The sequence below is a fragment of the Cavia porcellus genome, unplaced genomic scaffold, assembly GCF_034190915.1.
Source record: "Cavia porcellus strain 051 isolate PalLab524CR breed Dunkin Hartley unplaced genomic scaffold, mCavPor4.1 scaffold_5, whole genome shotgun sequence".
Classification (NCBI taxonomy): domain Eukaryota; kingdom Metazoa; phylum Chordata; class Mammalia; order Rodentia; family Caviidae; genus Cavia; species Cavia porcellus.
In genome coordinates this window covers 13,219,450-13,243,046 of record NW_026947488.1, presented here as the reverse complement: position 1 = coordinate 13,243,046, position 23,597 = coordinate 13,219,450, and the positions used below count along the sequence as shown (strand labels likewise).

Below are 23,597 nucleotides of genomic sequence, written 5' to 3'. Positions count from 1 at the left end.
TCTATACATTATTCTCCAAGATAAGAAGAACAACAAAAATAACTGAAATCAAAGACAAATCAGTCTCACTTTAAGATGAATTTCTTTCCTGCATCATTAAACCCTTTACCTGGAATGCTAATAAATAGTAAATCTACTTCCTGTTACCTCCTCCCCCTGCCCCGTCCACAACCAAACAGGTAGCAAAGGCCAAAGAAAGGCTACAAAAAAGCTCAGAGCCTGGGAAAAAGTCATGGAATATCAACCACTGCACTTGGGAATTGTCTCTATTCGAAATCCTAAATAACCATACACTGATGCAGCCTTAGAAGCCAAACATCAATGAAAAGCATGTATTTTCTTTGATCTATTTTGTAAGGATGAAAAAAGAGGCAGCTGTTCATAAACCTGTACGTTTGAATTTCCTGGCCTTAGCAATCTGAAAATATGTATTTTGAATCACATCATTATTTTCAACATTATTAACCAACAAACAGAAAAATCAGAAAGCCAGGAGACAGATGTATGCCTCCAGTCCCAGTTACTTGGTGAGGCAGGCAAAGCCTAAGTTTGAGACCAGCATGAGCAAAACTTGCATGAGCAAGACCTCATTTCCATAAATAAAGACCAAACAAAACAAAAAATAAATCACAAAACTTTCTTGATGAGATAGAAATACACAAACAGGACAGCAATATTTACCTTATACTGAACTGAACCTTTCTCATACAAAAAGTTCATACTTGGGTAAAATCTTGGTGAAACAGATTAATTCATTCACAAAACACACTGGCTTATTTAGGGGGTGAGGGTGTCACCTTAGAAGGAACTGAAAATAAGGCAGACTACTGAAATATACTAGCAGTATGTAAGACTGCTATTCTCCCAAGATTATAAAAATAGAGGAAGAAAAATCTGAAGGTCTAAACTTCAGCAGCAATAATACAAAACTGCAAAGCATGCTGTGAGCACATGCCCAGAGAAAGACACAACGAGGATTTATGCTTCTAGATCAGCTAAAGCTGGGTAACTAAGAGAGAGTGTCTTCCAAAGAATGAAAATAGAAGTCAAGAATAACTGAAGATGTACACCTTTAATCTCAGCATTCTGAGAGACTGAAGCAGGAGGATTTCAAGTTTGAGTCTAGCCTGAGCAACTTACCAAAATAAAAATGGGTTGTGGATGTACCTCAGTATGAAAGCCCTGGGTTTAATTCCCATTACGGGAGGTTGTGGGGGTGGGAACAGGGATAGACCCAGACCAACACAGACACAACACTAACCCCCAGCAAATAAGCAAGATTTGAATTCCAAGGAAGTGCTGCTATTGTATCCAACCAAGAGATCAACAAGGAACTCTCCTGAGACAAACTGGTTATTATGACAGTTGTTAGCGACATTCAACAGTATCTCTAACATGACTGCCTATTATTTTCCACAAGGCTAACTTCTTATTCCTAGAGCATCCCTACCCTTTCTCCAGAGGACAGCATCCTGAGACCTCTGCTATTTCTGAATTACATGAGTCAAATGGCTAGGATATCAAGTCAGTAAGATGTAGATGTAAGAGGATATTAGAAGAAAAGGCAATAAATCCAAGGAGAGAGATAGATTCTATGTATCTTTCTTTTGAGATGGTCACATACGGCAAATCTAGAGAAAATGGAGTCTCTGGGGGATGACAAGCCAAGAATACTATCCAGCGAGGCAGCCACTGACATTCAGGACACAGAAGAGATCATGAAGCTGAGAGAAAAAGGAGCAACAGTCTAAGGACAGATTTATAAAATACAGAAAATGAAATGCCAAAGGAGGAACTGCTAGGCAAGTTGTCAGGCATAAGGCAGGACTTGCAAAAATTTGTTAGATGCTAACTCTGGTATGGAGACACCCAGACTGACACTTCATTTTATTTACTTGGCCTTGACATGGGGGGGGGGGGGAGGAGACACCACACAGAATATCACTTTTAGTCCCCGTCAAGAGTTTCAACTCTTTTCTAGTCAATACCTTTAGTTCATTTTCAATTTCCTAATAATCAAATCAGAACACATCTAAATTTATTTCATTTTTTAAATATCTCTTTTCTTTTTTCATTTATTTGATTTGGTATTTTGTTTTTTTGAGACAGGGTCTCACTTTGTAGTGCAAGCCAGCCTTGAACTCAGTGACCCTCCTAGCGCCTCAGCCAACTGTTGGGATTACAGCCAAATGTTGGGATTACACTGCACCTGATTTTTATTAAATTTCTAATTGTTCCTCTTTAGGGTTTTTGAGCTGCCTCTAGAACTTCTCAACCTTACACTTACTTGTTCAAAATAAAAATTAATTAATGCCAATGTACTCTTTTATATTCCAGTAACTAACTCAGTCACCTTGTTTAGGATAAAAATCTTAAATACATCAAAAGGGAACCTGCACATACAAGAGTTATCAGTTGTGAGAAGTAATTTTAAAAGGAGACTTTTTCCGTTAAACAATGACTATCCAAAACAGAACTCACTGTTTAATTCATGGGTCAACTACTACTCTATAACAGACTAGATTTTATCAACAGTTTTCAATTCCATTCCTTATAATTTAAAGCTGTCAATTGAGGCTTCCATCAAACCCGGACATATCCAGTGCTCTATCTCTGGGATGAAGAACTGCAAGTGGTTTAATAGTTTCTTCTGCCTCTTGAAGATAAATGATAGCTCCCTATATCTCCAACTTACTTATCAGATCAGAAAACAAGCTGGGAAAACATTTGAAACAGAAGACACTTGGATTTAGAAGCTTACCTGCAGCTGCATTGGTGGATGTAATAGATGCAGAGGGTAAAGCAGAGTTTTGAATAGGTCTACCTGCATTTTCAGAGGGCAGAGAGCTAGCAGGAGAAGGAATACTCATCAAAGGCTGTGAGAGAAGAGATTGGTTCTTGTTCAGTATTTGGCTCCCTGAGAGAGCAGCAGATGGGTTCTGAACTTGAACTTGAGACATGATCACTTTCAACAAAAGTGAACAACTGCAGGTAAACAGCTTTCAGTGCAGGTTAATTCAGTGCTATGAAGTCTAAAGTTCTACCTAAAAGTTGTAAGGGAAAGAAAATAAAAAGGTAAATTATAGAGGAGATATGTAATTGCCAATATTCAGTCAAAACTGGTGTTACCTACTCGGTTATGCAAAGAACACCATTTAGCATGTAGCTATGTTCACTTATTAGAAATATGTTTTTCCATGATGTACAGAAAGTTTCCTGGCCTTGTGACTTTCCTATTTTTAGAAAGACTAGCAATACCCACATGTTCTGTGTCTTCATTTTACACTGAGAATCCATGGGGTATATTTATTAGTGAATTTTAAGAATTTCAATCTACTGCTTACATTCAAAAGTACAAATTGTAAAGAACAGGATTTCTATAGTATATGGATATGGCAAAGGTTTCAAAATTCTGAGAAACCAAAAGTAAAATGGGTTAATAATACTATTAACTGGTGAACAGAAACAGTGCTTCCCTTTAAGGGCTACAAGCTCAAGTTTTAAAGGTTTTTTTTTTTTTTTCTTCTCACTTGGGTGAAGAGAGGAAATTCTCACATTTGCTATTTCTTTTTCCTTATGATAAAACACATGCGTTTTCTTACAGAGATTTCAGGTAATTATAGGCCCTAAATCAGAACACTGCTGCACTCCCATCAAAGTTCATGACCCTAAAGAATTTTGTGGAAAAGCAACGGCCATTTTACAGCCTTAAACCTAGGACTACTCCAAGTAAGGTAGACAGGAGAAGGAAGAGAGGAACAGACTGCAAACTGGCATGTCACTGGTGTGCCTGGGGGTAGGAACACGCAGGGGTTGTTTACTTCATTTTGTAAATCAGAACTACAAAGGCACTCTTTCTAAATACATTTCGATTTCTTCAATCAAAACTAGGAATGATTTTGCTCACTTTTATAGCTATCCTTCAAAAAGCTAAAAATGTTTTCAAAAAGTAAAATATACTCAAAAATATGCAGCAGCAACAAAAACTAGAAATGAAGTGTCTCTCAAGAACTAGCCAAAGAAGCAGAATCCAGCATACCAACTGATTAGAAGTTCTGTTGCATAGTAATTGTTGCTTTAACTTTTTCAAAAGTCTCAAAATGATTTTTTAAAGTCAGACCCAGAGCAAGTTACTCATTTGAGGAGTCATATTCTCTCTTGCTGAAAAGCAAAGACAACTGCAAAACCCAAAAGAAACAGCTTACAATATGACTTGGGACAGCAGAGGAATAGACATTACCTCAATTCATCAAAATCCCCAACAGTGCTGTGGTTCCTTGTTTACTTCTGGAATCAGAACAAAGTAACAGAGACAGCCCATTGAAGATCTAGATAATGGTCTTAGAAGACAAGTTGCCAGTGTCAAGAAAACAAGTCCAGAACCATTTGGAAATCAGCTATGACCTTGTTTCATTTTTTTCCTTCAGCTACCAAAAAGAGATAAATCTTTGCTTTCTGACTTCTCCCATTTCCACTCTTTCTAAATTCTAACTCAAGACATATTTATTAACAAAAATGAAATCACTTATAATGTACATATAACTTTGTAACACCAATCTCAGGTCACAAAACTCAGAAAATAAGCCAAAACAAAAATATCTGTGCCAGGGCCTACCACCATCCAAGAAGCAGCAGCCCAACACTGCCCTTGGTGGCTCTAAGACTCTGAATGAGTACTTAAAATTAGAAAGGGTGGGGCCCAAAAGGATCCTTTTTGAGTAAAGCTCTTCAAAGCAGGCTCACAGCCAGCATTTCCAGTTAGTCATAAATACATGAATTTTCTAGCAGCTGAAAAAGCTTTTCATTAAGATTGCTCCAAAATGTTAACCACAAGTACACAAGAAAGAGTTGTCTATTAACTGCTTAAAACAAGCAGTTAAAAACTGCGAATTTTTAAAAAATGTATAAAACTTCTAAGTAAAACTGCATTTTGTAAACTTTAAATGAACTAGGAACAATACTAAAATTTACCAAGCAGTGGAGTAGGGGTATAACTCAGTGTAAGAATGCTTAAACAGCATACTTGAGGCCTTGGATTCAACTCCTAATCTAGAAGGAAAAAAAAGTTTTTTAAGACTCAAAAGGAGTACGCATTTGCCAATAAATTTTTAGTCACTTGCTAGTTTAATGCTTCATGTGTCTTGTTTAAGTCTGAAATGGCCACAAAGAGCAGTGGTTTCAAGAGAGACAACAATGAGGGTGGGAAAAAACCTGCTAATGTCTGAAGGTATTTTCTGGTTGTCACCTGCGAGGGTGGGAAGGGCCCTACTGATTGATATCCAGGGCAGACACCATAGTTGTAAATGGAGAACAGACTGTTTACTCACGTACAGAATTCAAAAAACAAAGCTTTCACTACTTCACTACAGCAGTGCCTGTAATCCTAGCACTCTGGGAAACTGAGGGAGGTTGGCAAATTCCAGCTCAGCATGTGCAATTTAAGCAAGATACTGTCTCAAAAAGTTTTTAAAAAGCGGGGCTGGGGATTTAACTGAGCGGCATAAGCGCCTGCCTTGCAAGCAGAGAGTCGTGAGTTCGATCCCTGGTACCGACAAAAAGGAAAAAGACAAAAAAAAAAAAAAAAGTTTAAAAAAAGAAAGAGGAAGGAAGGAAGGAAACAAACAAACAAACTGGAAATATAGTTCAGTGTAAAAGGCAGTAAAGGGGGCAGAGGGCTTTCACTACTGATGTAAAGTTCACAGCTGCCTTCAGCCAGATCATGAAACCTGGACTACTCCTCACCAAATTAAAAATCTGGTACACAACAGTTCTTTCCCTTTATATCCTGAAGAACTGTTTTCCATCAGGTAATTAGGGACTAATGTGAGAGATCAACATACTTTGCTACAGTCTTCTTGGAGAAGAACAGTATTTTACACATAGTAAAATGAGGCTGAGAAGTTGGAAATCCAAAGATCCTTCAGTTCCTGCTGGAAACACCTTTGCTTCTGAAGTCTGTGCTATGCTGTAATCTCCCTGCCTCCCAGCAAACACTCCTGTTTGAAGGACTGAAGACAGCAGTGCAGGAAAATAAGCTCCTCTCCCTCTAAAAATCAACATTTATAATGTACACATAAGCACCCTAACACTAAAAGAAGTGAAATGAAGGATTTGTAGGTACTTCTTTTAAAAGACTCTTTAATTCCAATTCCCCTGGTTCCAAACATTGGCTTGTTAACACAACGTTTTCATAAAAACAAAGTTCTTTTAAGTTTCTCTCTGAAAGACCAAATGTGGTGATGTACCTCTGTAATCTCAGCCATTTGGGAAGTTGAGGTAAAGATTACAAATTTCAAACCCAATCTGGGCAATTTATTGAGATCTTGCCCTAAATTTTTTTTAAAAACTCAGGGCTGGGCCACGCAGTGTGGTGCACTCCTGTAATCCCAGCACTTAGGAGGCTGAGGCAGGAGGATTGTTGCAAGAGACCAACCTGGGCTACAAAGTGAGCCCAAGGCCAGCCTGAACTGCATAGTGAGATCCTGTCTCAAAAAGCCAAAAAAATAAAAAATAAAATAATCTCAGGACTAGAAATTATCTCAGTGGTTGAACACTCTGGTTCCATCCTCAGTACCTCAAAAGCAAAACAAAACAAAAAAACAACAGTTTCATCTTAGTTGGCAGCTACCATTTTACAAGCGCTAAATATTATGGGTTGTGGGAAAGTGAAACACGGGCACACAAACTCTACAAAAACTTTAACCACACATGTGCTAAAAGTAGTAAAGCAAAATGTGTGTTTATCACTCAACCATAAATCCAACATGATTAGACCATTTTGAGCACAAAGACTGATTTAATAGGCAAGAAGGTGGATTCCTCTAGAAATAGTTTACAAAACTGTCTGCAATAACGCTGTAGTCATAATCACTTTCTGCTTTTGTTTGTTTTTTAAGCCAGAGCCTTGCTCTATAACTTAGGTTGGCCTTAAATTCACAGTGATCCTCCTGCTCAGCCCCCTAAACACTGGTATCACATGCGTGCACCACTAAGCCTACCTTGTATTTACTTTTGACTAACAGCCTACGAAATCCTTTACAGCATAAAATAACTACTCAAGTTTTTGTGCTGGTGGGGATTGAACCCAAGGCTTCACACTTATTAGGAAGGCTCTCCGACACTGAGATATATACCCATCTTTTTCATTTTTTTCTCATTTTTAATTTCTGAGTCAGTCTTATTGAGCTTCAAAGCTGCAATCCCCCTGCTTTAGCCTCCTGGCCAACTGCGATTACGGACATGCACCACCATGCCCGCCTGTTAAGTGCTTCTTAATAACCAATGTTTTAACCGATTTATAAGCAGCACTTATACTTCTATGAGATCAGTATATCATTCTCCTTTGCAAAAAATGGTATTTCTAAACAAAATTTATTTCAGAGACAAAGAAAGGAAGGAAGAAAGAAAGAGCAAGCAGGCAGGCAGGCAGGCAGGCAAACAAAAGAAAAGAGTGGTCTCAGCCAGGCGTGGTGTCTCATGCCTGCAATCCCAGCACTTGGGAGGCTGAGGCAGGACTGGTTGCGAGTTAGAGACCAGCTCAGGCTACAAAGTGAGCTCAAGGCCGGCCTGAACTGCATAGTGAGACCCTGTCTCAAAAAAGACAAAGAAAGAAAAAAGAAAATAGTGGTCTCAATTCTGGACAAACTTCCTTTTCAGATCACAACAAATTTCACTAAATATCTCCCCATGCAAATCCTCCAGTAAATCTCATGTAACAAAAGACACAGATACAAAGGAACACTCTAGTTTCCTACCATGATAAAACATTATTAGCAATATGAGCTGCAATTTTACAATATACTCATTCAATATTCAACAATAATTTATTAAGCATCTACAATATGTGACCATAAATGGCAAAATGTACATCCTCAAATTTGGTAAAGAATCTATTTGTTCAACAAAGAAATGTTTTCTTTTTTTTTTTTTTTGGGGGGGGGAGCTGGGGATCGAACTCATGACCTCACACTAAGAAAAGCTTTCTTAATACAAACACAAAAATACACAACACTTCACAAGCTTGTCAACACTTCACAAGCTTGTGAAGTGCACGGACTGTGCTACATCTTTGTAGGACTCCTATTTTAGCATATGTGTTGCAAAAGCGAGCACTACTTGTTAAACTTTCCATCAAAAAGAAGAGGGAAAAAATGAGAGCTTTAGGCTGGGGATTTAGCTCAGCGGCATAAGCGCATGTTCGAATTCGATCCCCAGTACCAAAAAAAAAAAAAGAGCTTTAAACAACCAACTGTAAATCTACCAATTTGTTCCTTTTGGTTTCTGAGAGGCTCCAATCCCACAGAAATGTGGTCACTTTTCCTACAAAATGCTCTTACAGGGCCTGGGGATTTAGTTCAGCGGCATAAGCGCCTGCCTTGCAAGCAGGCAGTCGTGAGTTCGATCCCCGGTACCGATAAAAAGGAAAGAGACCCCCCCCCCAAAAAAAAAAAATGCTCTTGCAGCTGGGTATGGTGGTGCATGCCCATAATCCAGCATTCAGGAGGCTGACACAGGAGAACTGCTGTGAGTTCGCGGCCAGCCTGAACTACATGGTGAGATCCTGTCTCAAAAAAAGACCAAAAAAAAAAAAAAAAAAAAAAAAGTTCTTTTAAAATAAACTTGAAATACCCACAGTATTCCTTATACTCAAAATAGTTATTTTAGACCCTTATTTAAGAAAGACACATCTTTCTTGCCCTCACCAAACAGGCACTTTGTCACTGAGCTAAATCCCCAGCCTGTTCTGACACGTCTTTGTAGGTACAGTGTGATTTATGTTTTTGTAAGCAAACTCATACCCCATCATTATTCCCCTCTCCATCTCGTGCCTCAAAAAAAAAACAGTTCACTGACTCCAAACATTACCCAAACACCTGTAGCCAGGGTAGGGCAAAAATAAAAGTACATCAATCATGATCAGCCTACAAAATGAATGCTTTAAGATCAATATCGAGTAGATAAGGTTCAACAGCAGAGCCTTATATTAATTAAAGCACACAATAAGAAAATGTTCTTTTAAAAAAAATAACCAAACTTAAAAAAATATGCTATGTCCTTAGTGCACAAGATAAAGACACAGCAGAATTAGCCCTAAAGAGGAACCAATAAAATCAGTCAAAAATAATACCTGGAAACAATGCAGGCTGTTGAAGACTTTTGCATCTAGGCACAATGACCGAATGTGGTCCCTGTCTCACACTGGGCCCAATGCCAAGTAGGCTACCAAGGATTTTCTTTCCACACAAATATGACCACTGGGTGGTCTGTTTAAAGAAACACTTCCTAAAGAACATTCAATATTAACTGGTCACCCTAGAAAAACCATTACCCCCCCCCAACACAAACCATTACCCCATATTAAAGTAAAACAAAATTTACCTCTATAGCCCCACAAGTCTTAAACCTTATTTTTGTCCTAGCCCTAATACCTCTTCAAGCTCCCCCTCCCCTTCCCTAGGAGCTATTCTTAAAAACTACTAAATTCAAATACATATTTTTAAATATGGTTTTTAAAATCTAAACTTATAAAAACAGAGAAAAATGTTTTAAACTAACCAAAATAAACTATTCATAAACTGTGGAGATTTTTAAGAGTTGTAATGTGTGACATTCTTGACTAAGCAGGACTTGGTTCAATGTAATAGTTAACTGACTTTTCCTTTTAGAAGAGTTGTCTACAACCATGTGCCATCTACCTAGATACACAACTGCCCTTAACATCACTGTCATTATGCAAACAGACCAAAGCCAAGACTTAGTTTCTTAGAAACCAGCCTAGCCGCTAAACAGCAACCAACAATGTTAAATCACAACAAATTTCTAAGCTGTGGCGTTCAATTCCACTCCCAACTTAGTATTACACATTCAAATCCTGGTAATCTACTTCCCCATGCCTCAGTTTCTCCAAAGCACTTTATAAGATACTTGACAAAGCTTCCATTTTAGCAGAGAGCTAACATACAGAAGGAATCTTGAGGCTTAGTAATACAATTCTTGGGAAAGAAAGCATTATAAAATGATTCCAATGTTTACATTATAAGTCTATTCACTGAGCTCTATACAATTTCTGTAATTGCGTTGTTTTGATTGCCTCATTCCAGCCCCCCGCCCCAAAAAGTAAGCTAATTTATCTACTAGATACTATCTCAGAGACATGGTACAGTGATGGGTTTTCAGGGTTTTTAATGTCAGGGCCTCACTATGTAGCATAGGCTAGTCTTGAACTGGCAATCCTCACATATTTGCCTCCTGAGTGCTGAGTGCTGACTCAGTTCTTAGAGGCAGTGTGAGCAAACACAAAGCAATGTTAATGTATGTAGTATATTTTGCAGCCCTGACAAAAAGACTATAAAATCTTTTGTTTGTTTTGTTTTTGTCTTTTTGAGACAAGGTTTCACTATGCAGAGTTCAAATTGCCCTTGAACTCACTCTGTAGTCCAGGGTAGCCTTGAGCTTGTCTCAGGCTCCCAATGCTGGGATTACAGGCAAAGACTATAAAATCTTACACATTCTTTTTTTTTTCTTACTTTCCTTTTTGTTGTTGCTGTTAACTTTAGTTTATTAGTGTATGTGTGTAGCGCATGTTTACACTCCTTGTGAGAATGTGGTAGAGGCCCCTAACACATCCTAAGCCTTTTTTCATCCCTTTCCTGTGCCTCCCTGCCCTCTCCCCACCCATCTCTTGACCCTTTTCCTTTTTAGCCATGTTTGCAGTGCATGATGTTTACATTCTTTGTGTGGAGTTGGTACATGTACTCCTCCCAATTCCTTTTTTCATCCCTTATCCCTTCTCTCCCTCCATCTCTTGATCTCCTTCTCCTCTGCAAATGCTCTCTACTTCCTGTTATCTTTTATTTTGCTCTTTATTTTTATCCTGCATTTCTCATAACAAGAACTATATGGAATTTAATCAAATCCTGAATATTCTTATGATTAATTTTTTAATCTGGGTGATCACAAGCTGCAGTAGTAAATGGAGCTTGATTCCTTTTTTCAGGTTTCACGCTATATGTATTCATTTTTTACTACGTATTTTATTAGTACATGTTTGCAATACCTAATGATTACATTCCTTTGGGGAATCTGCACATGTATGTAATAGATCTTAATTCTTTTTGTCCCCTTTCCCTCCCATCCCTTTCTGCTCCCTCTTAACTCTTAATCTCTTTCCCATTTGAAAAAGCTATTTCCATTTTTCCTTTGATTCTTTTTTAAAATCCTTTTCCCCTTTCTTCCCTCTCCATCTGCACTTCTTGTCCCTCCCTTTCTTTCTGAGAAAGACTGAAGCCTGATTTATATTCCTATTTCACAACAGAAAACAATGTTGAATTAGTTCCACAAATTTGAAAACTAAATTCAACAAACAAGCCAGAAATTAAAGGCTGTTTTTTTTTAAAGCATACTACAAAGGCTTCTATAACAAAGATACTTATTGAGTGAGTTGTTTAATGATAAGTTCTCTGCTCAGTTTTCACACTGTACACAAAATATATGGTGGTAGTGGTTAAAGGGTTTAGGTTTCTTACCTACAATTTTTCCCACATTTGCTTAAGATCAAGAGTAAAAAGAAATTCAAGCTGCATCAAAACTTGTTTCTCTAATAAGTAAAATTTTTTTCCATACAAAGGTTCAAAAATAGCACTGGTAACAGACAAACCTGAAATAATAAAATCAATGTGTACCTTAAAGAGAAGGTGTTCCAGAAACAATGTTGTTTTCACTTAGTTCTGAGAGATTTTGTGGTTAGGAAACTCCTGGAAAATAAGAGAATAATTTATTAGGTTAGAGGGTTTTTTTGCTTTTGTTTCTGGGTGTTTTTTTTTCCCCTGAAAATGAAAACACGTATTGCTCAAATTTAGGAGAAAGCTAAGATTTACAAGTAAAGAGGTTTGTGAAAGTGTGATGTCATCGCTTAAAGTAGGACGCTGTAGAGTTGACAAAAGATAAATGCTTGGACACTGAGTAAAGAAGATTGTGCAGTACGTGACACAGGAGGACTTTCTTTTTCAGTCTCAACTATTTCAGAATGAGTTGTGAATACTTTTATTTTTTCAAGAAACTGGACATCCCACTGTCAATCACACAAGCCTGATTTTCAAGTTTGTGAGGTTCCCCCCAATAGCACCTGAACATTTTATTCATAAATGTAGTTTCCATATGCTTGATGCAAATGCCAACACAAGGAAAATTACCAAAAAGCATTCTATACTTAAAACTGTTATATGAAATTGGAAAAGAAAAGAGAAGGTACACCATGTCTAGTAAATAAAACCCATACAGTCACCTTTTACAACTGGAATTAGATGACAGAACTTGAGTTAAATTCTCAAACTCTCAGGTTTGACTTAGAGGCTCCTCTTCCTTTTAAACGGCAGTAGTCAATGACAAGTAAAATTTCTTACCTGGAGATGCTTTCTGCATTTTTACTACATAACATGTTTTTGCCTGTTTCACTTCTCACTGCTATTATGACTTAACAGACAAGAAAAAAAAGCAGCTGTTCTAAATGATTTCAGAAATAAAATCATGAGCTTTCATTAACTCTCCAGTATTTGAATGGCCTGGATTTTTTCTTTCATAAATAGTACACTGCACACACAGGCTGAGCATTCCCAAGTCCAATTATCTAAAATGTCCTCAAGAAGTTTCAGATTTCAGAGCATTTCAGATTTCAGAATTAGAGACGATCAATCTGTAAATCTATGAAAATATTCCAAAATCTTTAAAAAGAGCTAGGGACATATCTCAGTGTGGAGTGCTTGCTTAATAATGTGCAAGGTCCCGGGTTTGATCATCATGAAAGAAGATAACAAAATGATGAAGAAGATGGGGAGGGATGAAATCTCTAAAATCAGAGATATTTCTTGTTTCAAGTATATCATACCAGACAATAAATAATCTGTACTAAACAAATTTCCCAATTCAGAACCCAGTTGTGTTCCATAACCTGGCATGAATAGGAACTGATAAAGTACTCTGAGCAACCCAAAGAGATGTGCAAGACCATGTGACACAGCTTACGCCTACCTTTTTACCAACGGGGCTTCCTTCAGTCCAAGCACCTCTATGCTGAACTACTTGGATATCTAGTTTTATACCTCACAATACAAGTAAAATATTAGAATGGAAAATGGAGCTGACAGTCACACATAATGAGAATAATAAACTGACACCAACAGCAGAAGAAAAATATAGATTTGCAATCATTTGGATCTAGAACTTCTTTATACAAGTGATCATAGAGATTCATATATATACTCACACATCCAAAAGCAAATTCATTTTTTGAATCTTCCAATTAACATCAAAAAATTATTATTTCCTACATTGTATAGCACTTAGTCTGAGCAATGGCAAGGATACGAAAGGATGGGATAAGCCTAATTGTTTTCTCCAACTCATGAAGACACACTAGAATGCCAAAAAATGAACTAAATTCATTGTTTTAATAACTTCAGCAACTACTGTTTATACGCACTTTTCAATGGTATACACTATTCCAGGCAAGAGAGAGAGGTACACGCATACAAAAGAAAAAAAACTACAGTCCCTGTTCTTATCGAACTGGTATGGAAATAACCTTGAACCCAATACAAATTTTTAAAATAAGTAATTCTCAGGGGCAATCACTTATAACACATATCACCTTGTAAGTAAGAAAAACACCTGATGTAGAAGAAAGACTAAAACAGCTGACACACAGCCATTGGGCTACGGTGTAAAACTCCTCACTAGGAATCTGGGTTTGGGTCCTACCTCCAAGATGCAATTGAATCAGCTGAGCAAATCAGTTTTGCAGGATTCAGCCTTTTAATATATAAACTATGGTGACCACCACACATTTCATGCATTTAATAAAATAATAAAACAATAACCATGTTTCCTCAGTGGATTAACTGATAATGTTGGATAACTGGGTTGGAGACATTCATCCTTTATAAAGTATAACATCATTTTTGTTAGGGCATACCGTAACTGATAATACAAAAATGTTACTAATAAAGTACACTCAGAGTATACTAAGAAAAAAAAGCCAAAAAAAAAGCTTTTACAAGCCGGGCATGGTGGCTCACACCTATAATCCCAGCACTTGGGAAGCTGAGGCAGGAGGATCCTTGCGAGTTCAAGACCAGCCTCGGCTACAAAGTGAGCTCAAGGCCAGCCTGAACTGCATAGCGAGACCTTGTCTCAAAAAGATAAAAAACAAAACAAAAGGTTTTACAAAAGCTATTGTTTTATACAAAAAAAAAAAACCTGTTTTACAAAAACGATATTGTTTTATTTTTCTGAATATTTACTGCTAAAATAAATTTTCAAGAAATTACTATTGAAAAGCAGTCATTACGACCTTAAAGTAGTCATTAAATATAAAGGTTTACTGTAAACCAAAAGAAAACTTATTTACCTAGTTTTATTTGACTTGCCTAGGTAAGGGGTATGGACCTTCAATGAGCAGGTTGGTTAAACTGTGCATCAAAAAACATAAGCTTCGGGGGCTCAGCGGCATAAACGCCTGCCTGGCCAGCAGCATGGTTATGAGTTCAATCCCAGTACCAAAAAAAAAAAAAAAAAAAAAGTAAGCTTCTAAGCATAATCAGACTTATTGCATATAAATTATCCCCCTTCATAAAGAGGGCTGGATAACATCCTGCATAAAATTACAATGGCATCACCAGACAATAGTCTATTTATATCAGACAAAAGTAAAATTTCATGCCTCAGCTATTTAATCTATGGAAAGCACGAACTTCAAAAAAGCAAAGGTGTGAAAGAATCAGGTAAGATCTGATGAGACCATAAAGCTCAGCCCTAGGGAAGTCAATATACTAACAATTTAAGCAGCGGCATCTGTTCACTTCATCCTCAGAAAAGACACATTTCTAACAGCTTTTCATCATTAATGAGACACATTTATATCATTACAGACTACATAGCTACCTCAACTGTGGTTAAACACAGAATGGAATTTCACACATCATCTTACTAAAAGCACAAATCCAAAGGCAGGTTTAATTTCACTGATCTAGTCTTTTAAGACTAGCCATACAGGACAGTTCTCTTAGTGGAGGACCAGAGGCTTCTGGCTCAGATCAATTCAAAGAAAGTAAAAGAGAAATTGTGCAGGAATCCTAAATACTAAATAGAAATTTGCATTATGCTCAACACCACTGGCTGGAAACTGAACCTTAAAAACAGCTGGGAAGGAAAGAACACTGCACACCTACTCTCTTTTCCAATAAAGCGGAGCATGGTAATTCAAAAGTAACTCATTTTCCTAGTAACAGCCTTGACTATAGTTAGTAAGTCATTTCCAACAAACTTTAATGACAGATTACAGGAATAATTTAAGAAACTGCTAGAGTCCTTCAGCAAAGGCTAATAAACCACCTCCTCATTCACTTCTAAGACCTTCTCCACACACAAACTTGTGAATCAGTTTAAAGTTTTAGCTTAATTTGACACATCAAAGGAATCATTTTAAGGGCTAAATATTGTGGCTGGGGCAAACAGTTGGTAGACTGTTTGCCTAGAATGCCAGCGAGTGGGGCCCTGGGTTTTTGCCCCAGCAACAAAACAAAACAAAAACACTAAGTATTACTTAAACAGAATTTCTTGCAAACTGACCTACTGAACAAATCTTTTCCTAGAGGGGAAATTTTTATGCTATCAAGAGTGGGTGGAAAGCTAGAGGAACACCAGTGACAAGCAAAATCAATTATCCTGAACAGAAGGCCCCTAAGCATGATCTGAGAGGAAGCATGGTTCCACGGAAAGGACACATGAAGTCTGACCAGCCTATTCTCGGTCTAATAGTGTACCTGGACCAGCCCAATTAGTTGGCCTCTCAAAGCCACAGTATCCTCAGCCATTACTCTGTAAAAATGGTTTTAAATATTAGAAATGCAACATACAGCCAGGCATAGTGGTACATGCCTGTAATTCCAACATTTAAGAGGTTGAAATAAAATATCTCCAGAAAAAGGCCAGCCTGAATTATACAGTGACTAAGACTTGTCTCAGAAAACCAAAGAGAGAGACTACATAAAGAATTTATGTATCAATCCTTGGTACCAAGAGTTCAATGAAATGCAGCTTTTATATTATTAGATAAATTCAACTTAGCCTGATTCCTTTTCTGCATCAAATAACTTACCCTGTAATTCTAACCTGGTACATGGTAAGAGCTCAATAAATGGCAATAAATACTACTAACCACCAAATTTACTAATCCTGTTCTCACTTGCCTAAAAACATCTAGAAACATAAACTTTTAGCTACATACCGCTTGTTAAAAACGTTGAAGGGGAACAAAGAACATGCTAAAACCAGCCCTTTCTGTAGGGGAGAACCTTACAAGTAGGGGCAACACATGGGTGAAGTTCACTCTTGAGTGGTGGTGCTCAAAGAGAAGGATGGTGACCCGACACTGTGAAGCTGCCATAGTCTGGCAGACATCACAAAAAACTCCTAGAAGTAAGATGGCCAGTTTTGATTCTATTAGTGTTGTAAATCGCACTTCTTTCTCAAATTAGATCACTGATCAACAGAAGACAGGTAAATTATAGATTTAATACTTGGCTAATTTTTTATTCAAAAATAAACACTTTCTTGAATAATTTTTTTTTGTTTTCAGGTAATACACTTTGAAGAGGATCCGTAAATATGTATCTTTAACAATAAATGAACAAATTGGGCCTGGTGGCACACACTTGTAATTCCAGTACTTGGGAGGCTGAGGCAGGAGGATTGTTTGAAGTTCAAGACCAGCCTGGGCTACCAAATGAGCTCAAAACCGACCTGAACTGCACAGTGAGACCCTGCCTCAAAAAGACAAACATAAAATAAAATAACATGTGTAATCCCAGAAAAACACAAATAACATGATATTTAGTTTCTGCCTCCACTTATGTGGTGACATATCACTTTACTCTTGTTTGCCAGTATGAGAATATATTTTAAAAAACGTTTTACTTGCAGCAATTTTCCATTTTGTTTTTAAAAATAATAGGGCTGGGGATTTAGCTCACTGGCATAAGCACCTGCCTGGTAAGCCTGAGGTTGTGAGTTCGAACCCCAGTACCAAAAAATAAAAAAATAAAAGATTTCTTTGCAGTAAGATTTTTACTTCAGAGCATTAAATTGTTAACAAGATAAGCATGGAAGCATCTGTGGGGGAATTTGACAAGATACTATCACTTTAATAGGTGAGAACAAGAATTTGGTCAGCATGGTTTTAAGTTTCACAATTGTTGATTTATAAATGAGCATCCTGATGAAAAAGTTCAAAAAACAATTTGTTTTAAAAGCAGAGTTCTGGAATCAAAGCAAAACTGCAAATAAAAAAAAATCAAAGCTCTTAGCTTTTAAAGATCTCAGAATAACTTACAGCACTAACTCAACTTAAAATTAACTGTAATAGCTGAAGCAGCTCGGTGGCAGAGAGCTTGCCTAGCACCCAGTACCTCAAAATAAGTAACTGTAATAAATATGCATCCTGAAGTATTCAGTGGTGATGTTGCATTTACTTTGAAATATATCGAAAAAGATTAATGAATTAAGAGATAGATGGAATAAATGTGATAGCACAGTATAGCAAAATGTTGTAGAAAGTTGTACTGCACACTAAAATTTCAAAAACTATCATTCGTCTGACATGAAAAATGTTAAGAGAAAATACAGCAACTAACATGTCTTCTCATTGTTCAATCTTGAATGTGCAATTTATATTTTTAGAACAGCATAAATGATACAGCTTTGATCTTGATGAAATTTTTATATAAAAAAATTCCCAAAGAAAATTACACCAGCATCTCAACCACAGAAGTTTCCACCAGAAGTTAATTTAAAACAATCAGATATAAGTCTAGTGCAACAAGGTCGTGAGTTCAACCCCTGGTACCAAAAAAGTCTACTGTGAAATATATGTCATAAAATTTTCCAAATATTTTTGAAGTCTCTAAAATCCCAGCCTAGTGAAAAAGAAAATAGCTCTTATCTGAGGGGGAATAATTTATGTGTCTCCAAACTAAGCAATTCTGTGCCACTAAGTATGACATAAAATGACCAGTGTAAAAGGTTCTTAAAAATAAAGCCTCTGAAAGTGACTATGACATCACCCAAAGATACCTTTTTCCTCTAAGTTTCATATTTACACTTTCATGCTGGTGAATTTCACTCTTGCTCCACCCAATACAAGTTCTCAAAAGAAAGTTGCCTAGAATTGGATTCAAGTTGTACCTCTTGTATTAAAAATCTGCATTTTCTTACTGGAGTTAAGAAACACTGGATCAAAGAAGCAGTTTACATGATTACACTAGGATTAACACTGATAGTTTGGGCTTCAGAACTGAGGGAAATTCCATGAGTCATGCTGATTTCTAAAATTAAAGTAATTTGTATATAAAAGGGCTTTCTGACTGAATCTTAAAAGAGCAATTTATTCTAAAGAGACTATTTATGGTAACAATTTTAAACACTTGAAAGTTTTACTAGAATTAAGATCTGTAGATGCACCAACTCTACAATAAATGTAATTGCACCATATACAGTAAACATGTATTAATAAGTAAGCTTAGTGGGAAGCACTCACCATTTTAAAAATATATTTTATTTCCTATGTATTAAATTGGAGTTCTGCCCAAATTAAATTTTAAAAGGAATAGCCCCCCTTTCCCACCTTCCAGGTTTTAGTAACTAAAAGATAATGGTGTAACATCTTTCCTGCACTTGATCAAGCTCAGAAGTAAACCTGCAGCCCTGAAATAACAATGTAACAGGTCTGAAAGTTGGAAGCTATTCAGGAACAAAAATGCGAAGATTAAGAAACAACGCCAAACATTTATAATATTCCTGTCAACTTCCATTCTGGGAAGTTCTCCTCAGTCTGTCTGTCTCTATCTCTTGCCAGCCATCAATTCAAGGGCCCTGGAAATACTAGGCAGACACTTTCAGGGAGCTACATCATCACCTCTTTTTAGACAATAAAAATATGAACACCTATGCTGTAATTTCATAGTTTCTAAATAAAGCAAATAGAGATCTTTAGAAAATTCTAGGGCTGGTGACTTAGCTCAGCGGTGTAAGTGCCTGCCTGGCAAGCGCAAGGTCCTGAGTTCCATCCCAGGTACCAAATGAAAACAAAAACGAAATAGCCAAAAAAAAAAAAAAAAAAAAAGGGAAAAAAGAAAACAATTCTAGAACAAAGGATTTTTAAATCAGATATCCTTCACTTTAATACTTAACCTGGGGGCTGGAGATTTAGCTCAGCGGCATAAGTGCCTGCCTTGTAAGCAGGCAGTCGTGAGTTTGATCCCCGGTACCAGTAAAAACGAAAAAGACAATATATATATATATATATATATATATATATATATACTTAACCTAAGGTGATTACAATATATTTACATAACTACTGCAAAGAAACTTTTGAAAGTTTTCATTATGAATTATTAACTGTAGTTTAACTTTGACACAAAGCTAATCTCTTTTAAAAGTGGCTTAACAGGTAGGTCTCCACCAAGCCAGGGTTAAGGAAATCTGTATTTATTGTTTCTCAATTACAGTCATTGATAACTCAAGAACTGTTACTTCTGTGAACAAAGGCGGCTAAATTTTGGGTTTGCCTTTTGAGAGTAGAAATCACGGTACCAATTCTGTTGCTGACTTTTATCCTGTTGTATAGTAATCATGTATAAACAGAAATGAAAAGCTCAACAAAAAACAACAAAACTAAAAACTAAAATCAAAGTAAATTTTGAGACAGGTTAACAGCCGGGGCAATACTGTGATGGTTTAGGATGTGTTTCAAAATAATCCAGCCTGGGGGAGGGAATACAACATGAAACAAGACTGACCTTGGGCACGAGTTAATAATTGTCAAAAGTTGAGTGACCAATACATAGGGTCCTCTTATTCTATTTGACTTTTGGTATATTTTCCATAATAAATTTTTAAAAATAAGCTATCAGCTGCAATATTTATCAATGCCCTAGCACTACTATAATTTGTGATGTGACAGGAAGTAGGTTTTCATTGTGGAATTATTTTTGTTTTCTAGCAGGGCTGTTTTGCAGTACTTGGGCTTGAACCCAGGACTTTTACACTGGGCTATATCCCCAGGCCTTTTTTAAAGCAGAGTCTCGCTAAGCTGCCATAGAGTTATTTAAGTATTATCAAAAAGCCAAAGAGATATTTTAAACTAGCAGTAAGTTTAAACTAAAGATTTTAAACCAGAAACTATTTCCTGACTGTTGGAAATTCTATAAAATGTCAAAAACAGGCAACACTGCACTACCGAGACAAGACATGCTCCCTTCACTAAGGAAATGCACTTGTGAATAAAATTTAAAATACAAGATACAATTTTAAATACAAGAAGTCATTCAGCAAACACACACTACTCTTCACACCACTGAGGTGCATTTCCTATGCAACTGTGTAGAGTTCAACTCAGTATCTTTGAAAATCCCACCTGTCACAAAGATAACCAAAACTGCTCCCCCTACACGCCAACTGTATTTTTAGTTTTTACTTCAACAAGTAGCAATGTAACTTACATTCGATAAGCACAAATTCCTGACAGGCTACGATCAACCAAAAACTGGTCTAAGTCTCTTTTCACCACCTTCTCAACAACTAAAGCTCCAAGCAGAAGGGAAAAGTGACCTTAAAAAGCTTCCCACAACAGTAGCAGAAGAGACTGAAGCACATCTTTGCCAAACAGAAGAGAACTTCCACACAAGCAAACTGCAACAGGGAGGAGAGGTAAGGCAAGGGCTTAAAAGGAAAGTCGGCCGTCGGAGACCGGAGGAAATAAAAGCAAAGCGGCCGTGGAATTTAAAGAAAGAAAAAAAAAAAAAAAAAAAAAGCGAGAAGTTGAAAAGGTACGCATAAAAGGACACAGATTTTCACACTTTCGTGCATTTCTGCTCCACAGCCCTGACCCACAGCGAGTGCTCCAGAAAGTTCTGTTGAACTTAGGGGACGCTTCAGCCACCAACTTTCCCAGAAATGGAATGACAACAAATTGAATGATGCCAGAAAACAGACAGGTTGCCCAAACCGCAAGACCTGGTAACACCCGGCAGCTGGCTAAACAGGAAAAATGCAAAAAAAGTTTTCACCGTTTACAGGGTGTCCCAATTAGGCGCTCGTCTCTTAACCCAAAACAATGCCCGGGCGCCGGCAGTGGGCACGCCGGACACTTCTGCCCCTAAGGAAACCACAGGCGTAGGTAGGTCAACTTCTGTCCACTCGGCCCATTAAATTATACCTTCATATCACGCTAATAAATTATGCAAGCGGTTTATTGGGACACGCTGTGGGTCTGGCACTGCGATAAGCGCTTTACATGCCCCGTTTCACTGAACCTGAACAGGGGCGGCTTTAGTCCGTTTTCAACCGAGCCACGAGTTTAAGCGACTTTGCTGAGGGGACAGAGCCCGGATTTGCATCCCCGGCGGAGCCCTGGGCAGTGCTCTGGACCAGCAAGCTACACACTCGGACTAGGGAGTTTTGGGGACTCCGAATCCCGGAGACTTGAGGCGGGGACCCCCACACACACTTCTGCCCCGGGAATAACTTCGGCATCCCGGGCGCGACGCGAAAGGAAGGAAAGCGGCCGTGGCACCTGTTTCTGGCCCCGCCAGGGGCAGAGGGCTTGGCGCGCCCGAGGCGGGGGCGCAGGAGGACCCGCCTCCTCCGGGAAGGCCTCGCCGGCCGAGACAGGCCCGGGAAGGAGGCCGGCGCGCGGCCCCGAGGCCTAGTCCGCCGCCGCCGCCGCCGCCGCCCACCTCCCCGCCGCCGCGGCGCCCGCGCGGACCCCGCCATGCCCGGCCCGGCCGCCTCACCTGACTGCTGCCCCGAGCTCGTCCCCCGGCCGGCGGTCCTGGGCGGCGGCGGCGACGACGACGAGGACGGGGAGGAGGAAGGAAGAAGGGAGAGGAGGAAGGGACGGAGGGAGGGAAGAGGCGGAGTGGCCGCGGAGGAGGCGGGCGCCGCCGGGCCGGCTGGTCAAAGGGAGGGAGAGCCGAGAAAGACGCGGCAGCCGCCGGCGCAAACGCTAAAGAGCGGCTCCGCAGGAAGTGACGAGGGAGGGGCCGGCGCACGCCCCCAGCCCCCGCCCGCCTCCATGCCCGGCCCCACCCTCACCGTCACCCGAGACCCGGACCACAAGTCCCGCCGGGCGCTGCGCGGACCCGCGCTCGCAAGGCACGCCGGAAGCTTGGGGGCGGGGCCTAGTCGCGCCCAAGCCCCAGCGCGGGGCGCGCGTTGTAGATTGCTAGGAGTTGCTTTCGGCTCCCTGTACCGGAAGCCGGGCTGGCTAGGGTGCCTGCGTTCTCTCTCACCCGCTTCCTCCTTCCGTGCTCTCCGTCCTCTTTTCCCACGTCTGTCATTCCTTTCTTTTCCCTTCAGTCTCTTTTTCCTCCTATCAGTTCTTATTAAATGCCCACCATGTTCAAGGCACCGCTTCGAGCACAGAATTGAGGCAAAAGACAGAAATGCCTGTCCTCAAGAACATACTCTGCGGTGGTGGAAAACATTAAAATGGGTACCTGCTACAATAAAGGTTTTAGATTCGCTAAATGATGCGGTTTGGGGGGCGAAGGCTGTTTTTCTGTTTTTGTTTTGGTAGCAGAAATCGAACTCATGACCTAGCCCTTGCCAAAGCTGGAATTTGTGCCGCTGAACTAAACTCCCAGTCTGCTTTTATTTTTGAGGCAGGGTCTTTCTATGTAGTTCAGCTAGTTTTGAACTATGTAATCCAAACTGCCCTTGAGCTCGTGGCGATGTCTGCCTCAGCCTTTGATTGCTGAAATTATAGGCGTGCGCCAGCCTGCTAGCTAAATGGTTTTTAACCGCCCTGTCAAGAAAAGGGTCAGGGGGAGGGGGGGAGGCTGGTGATTTAGCTCAGCGGCATAAGCGCCTGCCTTGCAAGTGGGCAGTCGTGAGTTCGATCCCCGGTACCAAATAAAAAAGGAAAAAGACCAAAAAAAAGAGATCTGGGGAACTGCCGCTCACACCTCCCCTGTGCACCTGGGACTGTTTCCTCATTAGGGGGTCTTTTCTTTGTGTTTGTTTTTCCAAACCAGGTCTCACTGTGTTGTTCAGACTCACCTTGAACGTGAACACCTCCAACCTCAGCCTCTGGAATTGAAGGCAACCACTTTTCTCCAAGTCTTTGAGGACTCCTTTCCCTAATTCAGGCTTCTTAATTTTCTTTTTATAAAATGCGCTGAATTCCTGGGCACCAAAAGCAGTAAGAAGTCTCACAGTCCCTTTAACGCCCATCCAACAAAGTGCAAAGCAAGATTTGACAGTTAGTTCTTGCTGAAAGCGAGGGGATTTTTTTGTTTGGTTGGTTGGTTGGTTTTGGTTTTTTTGCCTAACCCGTGAACCATGGAAACCTACAGCTCACTTGGATAGAAGCAGATACAGAGGAGTTTCCCTAAACCAAAGCTCACCGTGGCCTGGGCACAATCAATCTTTTCAAAGGTGATTCCATAAATTCAGAGAATTCCTCTATTTTTTTTTAACATACATTAAATAGAAGGGTAATTTTTAATAAAAATAAACTTCCCTTAGGCTTAGGGACTTTA

The 23,597-nt window shown here is 39.1% G+C and overlaps 1 protein-coding gene across 4 annotated transcripts in view; it reads right to left on the bottom strand.

The window, feature by feature from the left end:
- Window positions 1-22,032, bottom strand: part of Stau1 (staufen double-stranded RNA binding protein 1) — a 60,053-nt gene extending 38,021 nt beyond the window's left edge. For 2 of the 4 annotated variants that reach the window (XM_063248198.1, XM_063248199.1), the window contains exons 1-3: window positions 21,849-22,032; window positions 11,682-11,753; window positions 2,762-3,044 (exon numbers count right to left, since the gene is read on the bottom strand). In XM_063248198.1, coding sequence (XP_063104268.1) covers window positions 2,762-2,960 — 199 coding nt within the window. In that variant the 5' untranslated portion in view covers window positions 2,961-3,044; window positions 11,682-11,753; window positions 21,849-22,032. The remainder of the gene's footprint in view (window positions 1-2,761; window positions 3,045-11,681; window positions 11,754-21,848) is intronic. The other 2 variants (XM_063248200.1, XM_063248201.1) reach the window with 2 other exon arrangements.
- Between the last annotated feature and the right edge of the window lie 1,565 nt (window positions 22,033-23,597).